This window comes from Amblyomma americanum, chromosome 9 (assembly GCF_052857255.1).
Source record: "Amblyomma americanum isolate KBUSLIRL-KWMA chromosome 9, ASM5285725v1, whole genome shotgun sequence".
NCBI classification, from domain to species: Eukaryota; Metazoa; Arthropoda; class Arachnida; order Ixodida; family Ixodidae; genus Amblyomma; species Amblyomma americanum.
In genome coordinates, this window is record NC_135505.1 from 86,069,882 (window position 1) to 86,082,563 (window position 12,682).

The 12,682-nt window shown below is 42.9% G+C and overlaps 1 protein-coding gene across 2 annotated transcripts in view; it reads left to right on the plus strand.

Moving 5' to 3' along the window:
* Positions 1–1,788: 1,788 nt before the first annotated feature.
* Positions 1,789–12,682, plus strand: part of LOC144104975 (venom metalloproteinase antarease TserMP_A-like) — a 29,024-nt gene continuing 18,130 nt past the window's right edge. For both annotated transcript variants that reach the window (XM_077638199.1, XM_077638200.1), the window contains exons 1-4: positions 1,789–1,917; positions 7,066–7,238; positions 10,832–10,921; positions 12,047–12,170. In XM_077638199.1, the coding sequence (XP_077494325.1) occupies positions 1,824–1,917; positions 7,066–7,238; positions 10,832–10,921; positions 12,047–12,170 (481 nt within the window). In that variant the 5' untranslated portion in view covers positions 1,789–1,823. The remainder of the gene's footprint in view (positions 1,918–7,065; positions 7,239–10,831; positions 10,922–12,046; positions 12,171–12,682) is intronic.

Consider the following 12,682-nt stretch of genomic DNA (forward strand, 5'->3'; position numbering starts at 1 on the left):
ACATTACTAATTGTCACTGATTATTTGTGAGCTTGGATGATCTCGGGACTCAGTCCAGCAGGTTTACCTTTATCTGTTTGGAGTGGCATCATCTATCCTTCTGAATTGTTTTCCTGCCCGTGAGCACTAGCGCCAATAGTGTGTATTCTGACTGTCATTTTTTTGTGATAACATTCTGTGGTATGGCTCGGGTGCTTTATAAAATGCCAGGGTTTCTTGGAATAAACCTTAATTGAAAGTTGGCGCCTGTCCGTTTGTTCTATTGCACCTTTCTCCTCCCTGTCCCTTTTGCATCGTTTTCAAAATGAACCTTACTAAAGTTCATATGTCAGTATAGAAAACTAAAGTTCATATGACCGTATCATACACATTCTGTTTCTTAAAATAACTTCTAGTATTATGCATTTGTTAACAAAGGTATTCGCATTTTCTGTCAGTAAGGCACCCTTCAGAACTACGATCACTGAAGAACAGCTTTTAAAAGCAGCTTTAACTTAATGGTGGCTGTCTACAATGAAAGATGAGTGAGCGCGCCGCGCATTTTGGGTGTCCCAAAAAGCACTGGCAGTTGGTTCACCGGAAGACTTAGTTGTTCCATCGGCCCCTCAACATAGCAGCCAACCAGATGTTGGCCTCTTCCAAAGTTATCTCGTAGAAACTATTTGCCATGAACTGCAACTATTTGCCAAGCGGCCACGTCTGCTTGGATACAGATAGTGAATGTTCCGCTTGAGTACCTCGTAGATAATCATCAGCCTTTGTATTTTTTTAACAAACACGGCACTTTGACATATTAGCAAACAAGCTAATGACGTTATTTCACACAATCACGAGGTACACCAAGCACATCTAGAAAGGTTAGTACCTCAGTAGAATTTAAAGTTACGTGTGCTTTGCACTTTGTTACATTGAACCTCCATTCCTCCGCACACATTTTCTGTTATACTTCAGACTTATATCTATATATACGTGGCCAAATGCGCTGGTACAGGGCTGTAAATGTACACCAAGAAAATGGTCGCACTTAGAGTGCATGCTGCTGCGTGCAACCGTGAGTGCATATTTCGGAGTGCTGCATGTGGTGACATTTACCGAACGTCTCTTAAGCACTTTAGTGTCTGTGAGGTGACCTTGCTGTGAGGAGTTCTGAAGCTAATGCTATCACTAAAGGGCAGCCTGCAGATATTCTAGCAATATCGGTGGGTGTAAAGCAATGTGCAAAGAAGTCACTTTGTGTTCTGGCTCTTTCTCACTCAAGAAGGATATTACAATTTTTTCGTGCCGTCTTTGCCTTCCTCTTTTACCACCGACAAATGTGTCCGGGGAATTCCCGCGCAAAACGTAGGAAGTTCCAGTGGTCAGTATAGCAGGCGTACACTTTTCAGACTGTATGCAATTCATCAATACTAAAATAGTATTCTTCCTAACTTTCCGCACATCTCAATTAATCTTTCTTGCTGCGTGTGAGTTCCGCAGGCAGCTTTCGCATCACAAGGACTCACGTAACCAGATCAAATTATTTTCTGAACCGTCCTTTACAATATAATGACGGAACGTAAGGAGCAGTGCCGAGAAAAAAAAAAGACCTCGGTGATATATTTTTTTACTTACACAGGATATGTCGGTATCATCTAAAGGTGAATGAAGCTTAAATGTGGCGGTAATGGCATATGAGATTTATGATAATTCTAACAAGGTTCTGAAGGTCCTCCCATATAATTAGTTCTTTGCACTATTGGCCTGTTTTGCTCTTTGTAGGTCATATGTCTCCATAAAACTAATGCAGAACGTTCTGTGTATCTAGCGACTATCTCTGTGGAAGCATGTTGCTGCTCTGCGGGCAGCAGTATGTTAAGCGTTCCCACTTATTCAGAGTTTGCTTCTTCTTTATTTTACGCGGTATTGAATGCGCCAAACGTAAGCACTTTTTTTCATAGTATAAATCCTAATAGGCAATGTTACTGTCCGCACAGCATATAAACTGCTGTAGTGGATTAGTCATTCGTAAGCCACACCTGCTTAAAATGACACGGTGCATATTCTAACAGTGTGATTTCAAAATAACTGTTGGCTTCAAGGCCATCCGCACCTAGACAACCCTTTCATGACTTCTTGCATAAATATTCTTGTCCCTAATTACATTTAGAAAGAATATTTAGATAGTGTGAAAAATGTGAAGGTGACGATAATAGGTGTAAAGGTTTTCAAAGTGTTTGAGCCATAGCAAAACCTTGTTTAAAAATTTACCTCTTAGTTGACGCTTCCTTCTCTTTTCCCGCCACTCTGGCATTTTAATTCATACGAGTTAATTTAGAAGGGCGCAAGATCAGCCCCTTGTTTTTTTTCTTGCTTTCAGGAGGGTGCACTATCGTACACCTTGTTTTCTGCGGTCTTAGAACTTGCAACAACGTTTAAAATTGAGATATTCCCGCAGCCACTTTTAGGCTGCCTAATTTGTCACCTTTTGAACTCATTTTTACCTTTATACTTCTGTACAACGTTATAGTCTGCAGTTTTGGGAGAATTATCAGTACCACAGAAAAGGGGAACCATTAGTAGCTGGTTCTTTTGTCCTTGCAGTGTCCTTTTGTCTGGAAGATTTGTGAATTAATATGAGTACTAAGCACTAGCCTTGTTTCTATTCAGGGAGGTTTGGAACCACGTTAGGGTATAATACACAATGTAATTCCCCGGTATCGCAGTTCGAATCTGTTTCGAGTTTGTTTTCTTAAGGATTCAAACTCCGGTTTGTTTGAAGAGTTGTTTAGGAACGCTGGATTCAGGTAGGCACGAAACATCTAAAAGCGGACGCACAGCTATGCGTGGAAGCATGGCTGACATCGTTGTCTGAGAGGTTTGCAATAATAACCTTGTTTCTTTATTCTTTTTTAACATGGTTTGAATTTGCCTTTGGATTCGACTGCAAACTTTTTGTTGTTATTTCTCGTGCGCTATGCCACCTTAAACTCGCGAAGTGCATCAACTTCATTGATAATAGTCTCCATACGTCGCATACCAGAAGTAGAAGAACATGTAGATCAAAGAATGACATTTTATTGCGTAGGCTGATGAAGAAAGTCGTAAACTTCTCTTTTTTGGGAGCCCTATAATTTAATTTCTTACTTTTTACAGTATCCACGACGAAATCTTTGATTTATGAATTCATATGAATTTGTGCTTTAATGTTCATTCAGGAGTGCTCCTCCAGTAAAATTTGAAACTCATAAAAATTTGATGAAAGAGCACCTTTCTTCAGCTGGTACGTAATCTGATCATATGCAGGGCAAAAACAACTTCCTGGTCAAGTTCTTTGCTTAGAAGTTAAGAGAAACTATAGGGTTCGCATAATACATTGTGGTGACGCATATGTTCACTAGAATCTGAAGCAATGCTTTATTCCAGTATGAGGCGCTTTCAAGATCAGGTGTTCAACACTGCAACAACGAACACTACGTCGAATGCTCCTGCAATAATCTGTACCTCCGCACTTCGTAGTCATAGCAATCGCCAAATTCCAGGCACTACTCGAGATCGAACTGTCGTGACAAATAGTGAACATCTGCTCTTGTAGGCAGTCTTTACGAAACACGCGCAAGACCCAGATAACCTTGCACTTAGGAGAACTCCTCCGAACCACTCCTCTGCTTTTGCTGCGGTGAGATTTGACGCAGTCGGCGTCGCCGCCTATGTATACGCGACAGTCTCAGTAATTTCACCATCGACACACTCATGGCTAATTTCATCAGGCTACAAGTACCGCTCGAGTGGTACGTCTTGACCCCATGGTCATCGTTTCATCCCTCGCTTCACCAGGCGATACTTCCCCAACGGCTAAGCGTGAAAGGTGCTGCAGCGTCAGGGGGACATAGCGAGAAGTGGAAGTTTAGAAAGTTGGGATGCTATTCTATGAAACGACGACAACCGACGACGTGGCATGATCCCGTCGTCGATGATCATAGGTGATCGTCCACTACAGCGCCATACTACACAAACGAATGATCAATGATGACGCTACCGATCCTAGAAGTCACGACACAGGATGAGGCTAATCTTTTACGGCAAGTTCTCCCATTCTGAATTAGGCAAAGAAATGGTTACTTGGGTGTGGCTCACTGCTTGGCCTCTAAAGGTATTTTGAGGCATCCCACGCGTTTTTTTGCTGCAGTTTTTGTGATGCGAAAAAAAATCCCAAATCGATTCACTTTGCGGTATGGATAGACATGCTAATTTCTCTCAAGCAGTTTCACTGTGTCTGGGACAATTGAAAAAAACAAATCCGCGCAACCTTCTAGGACAATGTCCACATGACTACTGGCTCTCGGAAGATGCAGCTACGGTCCTCGAGCGGGTCAGGAATAGCGCTGCGTTTTTCTTGCCTCCGCGTCGTACATAACGTGTAACACTTGTGTAGAAGGCCCGAGCTGCGTGCTCCGGACTTTGAAAACGGCTTCCATAGCCATAGGATCCAGCCCGGCTAGGAGTGACGATGCACTCCCATGGATTTAACTACGCATGTTTATATCCAGAACTTTTTTAACGAGCTGTTATTGCTTGATATCGCCTGTTTAGTCTGAAACCCGTCCAGAGTGTGCAGCTCATGTGTGCACACAAGAATTTCGTGCTTTGCATGGATATTTGTTAAAGCAGCTAGAATTAAAGTTTTAAGTCACAGACCCATACCATTAATTAATGTCACACGGTTGCCTATTCAGGCATTTTTACGATTTCGTTTCAAACGAAGTGTAGAAGTAATAAGTTCGTTTTCCGTTACTTCAATCGGTTTAACGCAGAAAAGACGAGGACAGTGGTAGCGCCCTCTCTGTCCTCGCCTTTTCTACGTGTAATTTCACGGCTGTGTTCTTCGTGCAAATAAAATGTGTATCCGTCACTTAATTTTATTGTATATATGTTTTCCAAAGTGCTAAAGTATATAAAGCGCAGCGCAACACATAATGAATAATTTTACATGTGCCGTTAAGTAAAAAAGTATTACCCAGAGAGGGGGCTTGTAAAGTATCACTTTTCAGCGGCTAAGTGAAGTTAGTGTTGACAAATCTGTGCTCAGGCGATAGAAAAACATACAGAAGCGATGTATCACAGTTCACGATGGTCAACATCAGGTGGCCAAAATTAACGCCGAGCAGTCTTTAGAGCCTATAGTACTGGCCAAGCGAAAACTGGAGACATCAAGGTCCCCAACTTATGCCGATGTAATAACACACCACACCAGACAACAACCTTCTATACTGCAGCAAAGCTCTTTTTTTTCATTCTTTGTGTATCGGCTGTGGTACGGTGCTTTGTCGCTCTTCTTTCGCTAAGCGACATTCTGTCGGAGCGTTGAAGCTGTCATTGTGACAAGTATATATTTCATCTGGTATTCACGATTCACAATATATGTGGGTATATTAGGCGCCATGTCTTGAAGCCTTGCTACCGCGTTTCATTTGACGGCGGCTGCGCAGCAGCAGACGTTCGGATCGATAGTGACCGCATACTTCGCTTGCTCCTATTGCCGTCGCCGAATTGCTAAATTATTTGATGGCAGAAGCTCGTCTAATGAAGAGTTCGTTCAAGGGCGACGCCAGCCTATTTTTCGTCAACCACACTGCCCGTGACTACCGTAACAGCCACGTGACTGAACGTGTAATACAGAACATATCATATCAAATGGTTTGTGGTTTTGGGGGGTTTAACGTCCCACTGCGAATCAGGCTATGAGGGGCGACGTACTGTAGAGCATCGGATATTTAGAGCACTTGGATTTCTTATCATGCACTGACATCGCCCAGTAAACGGCCCTCTAGAATATCACCTCCATCGAAATTCGACCGCCGTGAATTGAACCCGTGTCTTTAGGGTCAGCGGTCGAGCACCATAACCACTGAGCCACCGCGCCGGCTAATCAAAGTCAAGTCACAACTCCGGTCCAAGACCTGGACCGGCAAGTGACTTGGCCATCGCTCCCGAAGCACTGCACATCCTCAGTGATGGACAGTCACTACGCACGCACTGTGCGCAGCCTACCGCTGGTCGAGCAGTAGGTCAGGAACCGGCCCAATTCGAATACGAGCAAATAATTTCCATGCTGAAGACAAGCCGTGAACACCATGCGCGTGCTGCTTCCCAGCTTGCACACGTCAGCGGCATAGAATCCACTGCAGGTGCTTGATTTTTTCAATCCGATTCTTGCAGCTCTGCAGTAGCTGGTAGAATGCCTCCTCCAGCCTCGTCGTTCGGCGATGAATTCGGGATGTCTTACTTTGTCGTCCACATTATCAGTCACAACGGCAAGCAGCATTTCTTCACATTGGAACATCTACGCTGCCTAAATGCCTTGTGTTAGTGATTGAGGACTGCCGATATGTTCTACTCAGGTCGCAGCGGTCGCCAGCCCTCAAGGTGTGCAGGCTACACCAGCGGCGGGATTTGATTTTCAGTGCGAGTGTCATTGCTTGTCGTGCTTGCTACGGACCCCATTTCTCTACATCCTTTTATCCTTTTACGCCGCCCTCATCCCTCTCTCCCAGTGCAGGGTAGCCAAACGGAACATCGTTCTGATTAACCTCCTGGACTTTCCTCTACCAGTTTTCTCTCTCTATACCACAACATACCGTTCTATAACCTAATCTTGTGCGAACATCAAAACCTTCCATCGGTTGGCATTGCCGCCATTAGCTCCATGCATTCACGCCTGACCTGAAGTTATGGGTACGTGAGTGCTAGGGATGTAACTAAGCGGCAAATTTACTCTTCTCTTTGAAGAAAGCCGCAGCTTTCCTCTACGTTCGTCGCAAGGCAGAGTCGGCAGTTTAGGAACGAATGAGGCTTCCAGCATGTTCGTCTCGGCATGTTTGCACTCGATGATTACTTGAGAAAACCGATGAAGAAACCTTTCGGTTCTTACTGTGTACTCCAATACAAATTTATTTTCACAATGAAAAATAAACGGCTTCTTGTTGCAGACTTGGTGTAATCATTAGTAGTGATGGCTACTTCAGGATTTTGCTCAAATGTGTATTGGCCGTCTCTGTGCACATAATCGGTTTTATTTAATTTTTTCAGTTCCCGAAGAACAAAGAGTCGTCTTTCCCAAACTTGTGGAGAGCCGCAGCAGCAATGGCGTGAGAGTCATCCAAGTAACAAAGGATCTTACGCTGAAGTTGGAAAAAAGCTCCGTCGTAGGAAAAGAGTTTCTGCTTCGCACATACCAAGAAGGGTTTATGCAGCACACCTATGTAAGAGGGCAAACTATCTTTGAGACTTTTAACGCTTTAAGAACTTACTGTGTTTCCCTTCACTGCGAACATCGCTTGGGTCGAATTAAAGGGAAAGAAAGATGAAAAGGTTTCATTATCACAAATTTATTGATATGAAACACGACCGTGCTTGCACGTCTCGCAATTACGGCTGTCATGATAGCTTTAGTGCACACATCAAGCAGGTAATCTCCTATCTTTGACTTTGACTAATTTAGATGGTTGTTTTTTGTTTGCACTCACCGATATGCCCGAAAAAAAAACTCGGAAATTCACAGAAAACAACAAAAACTGTGCCCTGTATCGTCGAACTTGGGAAATACAACTAGTTTGTTCGAACTAGGTTTACTCAACTGGCGGGAACTAATCAGTTTTTATTTATTTCTTTCTTACAATACTCTCAGGGCCCGCAAGGCGTTACAGAGGGGGTGGGTGAAAATAGAAAAAAAAATACATAGTAAAATGTACAGGCAAAAGGCAAAAATTATGATGCAGATGCTTGTTCGACGACATACATGGTGATAAGTGGCTTGAAAGATGACGCCTCTTCAATGCAAGCGATAAGGGGTGGAAGGTGCTTCAACTCAGTGCTAGTCTTCAGTAAGAAAGAATTGAAAAGCACATTCGTTTAAGAATTTGGGATAGTAAATTCATGTGGATGATCTACACGTGATGACACGTGTGATGGTATAGAAGAAAAAAAATTCATGTTTTAGTGCCTTTTTAAGAAAGCAAAAGCTGTCGAGAAGACTGAGGCGTGAAATATTTCTACGAACTGCGAGATTAGTCAGACCAAGTTTAGATTTGATTAAAGAGACACTAGCCGCGCGAGAATAATTGAAAGGGTGAAGCGAGCTGATTGATTCTGAAGAGATTCTATAGCATCTAATAAAGTGAGCTGTGCGGGGTACCATGTTGACGATGTGTATTCCAGCTTAAACCGTATCAGTCTTTGATAATAAACTAAGTTCAAATGGGATGAAACCTGAGAGAAGTTTCTCCGTATGTAGCCAAATGCACGGTTTGCATTGTTAATAACATATTCTATGTGCATGTGCCAGGATAAGTTGTTAGTGATGTGAACACCCAGATATAGATGAGATAAAACGTTCTCTAATGAAACTCCTATATTCTTGTAATCGAACGTTTTAGACGGGTTAGATTGGCGTGAGATAGACATAATTTTGCACTTTGATGGATTGAGAACCGTAGAGCATTGCTGACGCCGAATTGAGAGGTTATCAAGATCAGACTGAAGGAGCGTACTTTCGTCAACGTTATGTGTTGCACGAAAAAGAACACAGCCCTCAGCAAAAAGCTTAAGGGCAGAGTTAATGCCAATCGGAAGGTCATTAATATGAGTCAAAAAGAGTAAAGGACCCAGGACAGAGCCTTGGGGAACATCAGATGTAACGGCACATGGGGATGATAGAGAGTGGTTAGCTGATAGAAACTGGGTGCGGTTAGTCAAGAAACATTCAATCCATTTAAGGAGATTAGGGCCAATATTCAGAGAACTAATTTTAGGAAGGAGCAAGTGGACGCGATACCTTATCGGAAGCTTTAGGGAAGTCAAGAAAGATGCAGTCGGTTAGTGAACCACTATCTAAAGACGACGCTAAGATATTAGTCCCACAAGAAAAATTTTTCCGGTAACCGTGCTTACACGAGCTTAGGAAAGAGTTACTTTCCATAAAAGAAGCGAGGTCAGAATATATATTGTGCTATAGAAGTTTACAAGTAAAGCTTGTTATTGAAACTGGTCACACGTGAGGCTTTACATTAAGATGTATGTAGGTCCATTTTCCACAAATCACTCCAATTAGTAATAGCATCCATATCATTTTGCAAGGCATTAGCATCATTCGAAGAGTTAATTTCAAGAAAGACAACGCAATTATCACCGTGTAACTGGATGTTAGAAGATACACAATCAGGTAGGTCATTAATGTATATTAGTAACAACAAACGACCTAACACAGAGCCGTGCGGCGCCCTAGAGCCAACGGAACATCATGAGAAGTTGCGACTGTTAGACGATACAAACTGGGAACGGTTTAAAATAAATTGTTCAAGCCAAGGAAGGAGGTTAGTTTCAAGATTTAGTGTGACTAGTTTAAACAGGAGCAGACGATTACAATCTTTTCAAAAGCTTTCCTGAAATCTAATAATATTCAGTCAGCTATTGAGCCTTTATCAATGATAATATGAAGATTGTGAGTGAATGATGCTAGTTTTGTTTCACATGAAAGTGACTTTCGGAAAGCGTGCTGGCGTTGTGGAAGAACGAGCTTTCCAGAGAGTTAGTGATATGCGAGTGCATGATGCGTTCTAGTAATCTGCAGGGGACACTGGTTAATGAAATAGGCTGGTAGTAGTGATGTGAATTTTTGCTACCTGATTTGTCAACCGGGACCACCATCCCGACTTTACAGCCAGCAAGAAGTGTGCAGGAGTCGAAGGACTGCTGAAAAATCTTGCAAACCATAAGTGATGAGTATTTTCGGGTGCTTTTCAAAAACTTGCGGGTAATTAGGTCAGTGCCGGCAGTGGCCGGCACTGCAGTCAGTGCAGTCGGTGTAGTGAGTGCAATAGATAGTTATTAAGCCGCCGCGGTGGCTGAGTGGTTATGGCGCTCGGCTGCCGGCCCGAAAGACGCGGGTTCGATCCCGGCCGCGGCGGTCGAATGTCGATGTAGGCGAAATTCTAGAGGCCCGTGTGCTGTGCGATGTCAGTGCACGTAAAAGAACCCCAGGCGGTCGAAATTTCCGGAGCCCTTCACTACGGCGTCCCTCATAGCCTGAGTCGCTTTGGGACGTTAAATCCACATAAACAAGATAGTTATTAGGCGGGTTGATCAGGAAAAGTGTGATCTCACGTAGAGCGATTTGTGTACCGCGCACTGCCGGTGACTGGCCTTCGTGAAATACAGAATATACAAAGTTCAGAAGTGTTGCTTGTTTGGCTAGTTGGTGATCCATAATTATAGAGCAGCGCGTAACAAAACAGGATGAAAGGAGGAACACAGAACGACACGAGCGCTCGTGTCGTTCTGTGCTTCTCCTCTGGTCCTGTTAAGTTACGCGCTGCTCTATTATTACAGAGTTCAGCCACTGGAAAAATAAACGAGAGGTTATCTGAAACTGCTGCATTAAACAGGGCAACGGTGCTTCGCGGCCGCGAACGTCACGTGCGAGAAGTGGCTGGCATGTGGTATAGCACTCCGTAATGTCAGCTGGTAGCACACTCGGCACCATGCGTATCTAAGTTCTCGAGTAATGACCGATCTCTTGGTATATATACAGGAATTCTTCGAATGGCATACAGCCACACCAAACAGTTTCTGAAATAAAAGTTAGGCCAAGTTAAAAGTTTAAAATATCACAATGTGGTGCCACCATTTTAAACGGAAACGAAATGAAAGTATTTTTTTATCTGTCACTGGGGTATGAAATTAAAGAATAAAAAATTATTCTTCTTGAATCTTGAAAATAATTATTAAGAGATTATTTGGAATGCCTAGTCAGTTTTTGTTTTTTACTGATATGAATGTAAACATTTCTGTCCTTCAGCTAGACGGCGAAGCACTCGAGGAAGACCTCTATCACGACGCGGAATCACTGGCGTCTGTAATGGTGTCTGAAGAAAACGGACTTAGAGTGGTAGGTATATTCGGAAGAACTGCTTCCGGGAAATGGGTGTCTCTTAATTCAGTATAAGGTGTTTCATTTGTTCAGTCCTGTGGATAATTCCTTACTTCATTAATATATTGTCGTATTCGCTTCTATTGTTGAAGCTCTCCTTAGGCGCATGTACTATACCATGACAATGTGTTGCCTGCGGAAATTTGAAGCTCGTTCTGGGCTCTTTGTAAATGAAGCTTCTTAAGCTAGATATATATAGAGATTTATGGTGACAAAGCAACTAAGGCGCCAAACACAGGCTAAAAGTGCCTTGTGCTCAAGGCGATACTTATAGTTTGTTCAAACCTGTAGCTTCCATGAGAGACTTAAAGATACTTTAAAAATCAACAATTCCTTGGTCACCTCAAAGCAGCAAGGGCAATGCCTGTTAAGATGGGCAGGTAATCAAATGAAGTTCATTTTAGGAATAAGGGCTCCTGGTGCACGCTAAAATAAGAGAACATAGCGCAATGGAAAAAACGAAAACCCAAAAGGTGAAAATAAATGAAATGTGACACTGCATGTTTGCTTGGCCAAAATGCAGATAGCAGACAACTTCGACAACGCATACGCCTATCACTGTCTGTCACTGTGATGTTGCTTTTCTTTAGATAACGAAAAAAAATGCGGAGAGTGGCTCCAATTTTTATTCAATTCTATATGTGTGCGAGGCTAAAGTTTGAGAATTTTAATTTTTTCTTTCTATCCCCTTTTCTGAATTTCGGTGGTTCTAAGGTTTACATCTATAGAATTTGTATAAGCGCTGCCAGTTCAACACTGATTTGTGGCCTTTGTTTCGTGTTACGACATTGTTGTTAGAATGAAATAGTATTGATATTAGCATAATAGAGATCGCTATCTTTAAAAACCCAATAATACTAGAAAAGACTGGATAAAAGTTAGGATAGCACCAAAAAGGTATTAAAGCAAGCATGACTTAAGAGAACTTCTTGTTGAGCTAGTTGGTAATTGATCATTGTACTTCAAAGGCGCCAGAACCACACACGCACGCACGCACGTTCTCTTCTGTCGTGCGTGTGTGCGTGTGGTTTTGCAGCATTCAAAGTACAATGAGCAAGCATGACGTCGTTTCCAATTGCACAGGAGGGTATTCTAGGCTTAACGCTAAGAATAAAACCTCTGGATGGACAAGAACGGACGACAGAAGGTTACGTTCCACATGTGCTCTACGAATACACGGACGACGACACTATTGATGACGTCAAGGGTAAGTGAGCCTACTGTAGGAGAAATTAAATGGCAGAAAATGGTCATGCGATAAAATGTCATAACACCAAGTGCACAGCCGCGGAAGACAATGACCACGTTGGAAAATACCAAGTGATCTGAGAAGCGGAGTAAGGGCGAACTTCGCGCTGGCCAGTGATCTCGTCTGTTAATATCGAAATGTTGCAGGGCTGGCGCTAATGCCAACGTATGCTTCGCGAAAGTACACTGCCCACGCAGTTGACCTGTAAAGGCCACCATTAGGAAATGCAAGAGAAGGGCACTTGCCTTTCCTGGTTGGAGTCGAATATGTGGAAATAGGAGCAAAGTTTTTCTCGACCAGAAAAAGTGGGCTCATGAAGCAGAAAAAAAAAACAAGCGTTGCAGATTTCACCGAAGTGCTTCCCAGTGACTGAGCGGCCGAGCGTCGTACTACAGAGCGCGAAGTTTTCAGTTTGTTCCCCTGCTCATCGACCACAGTATATAATTGAAGCGATTTACAAAATGCTGTGT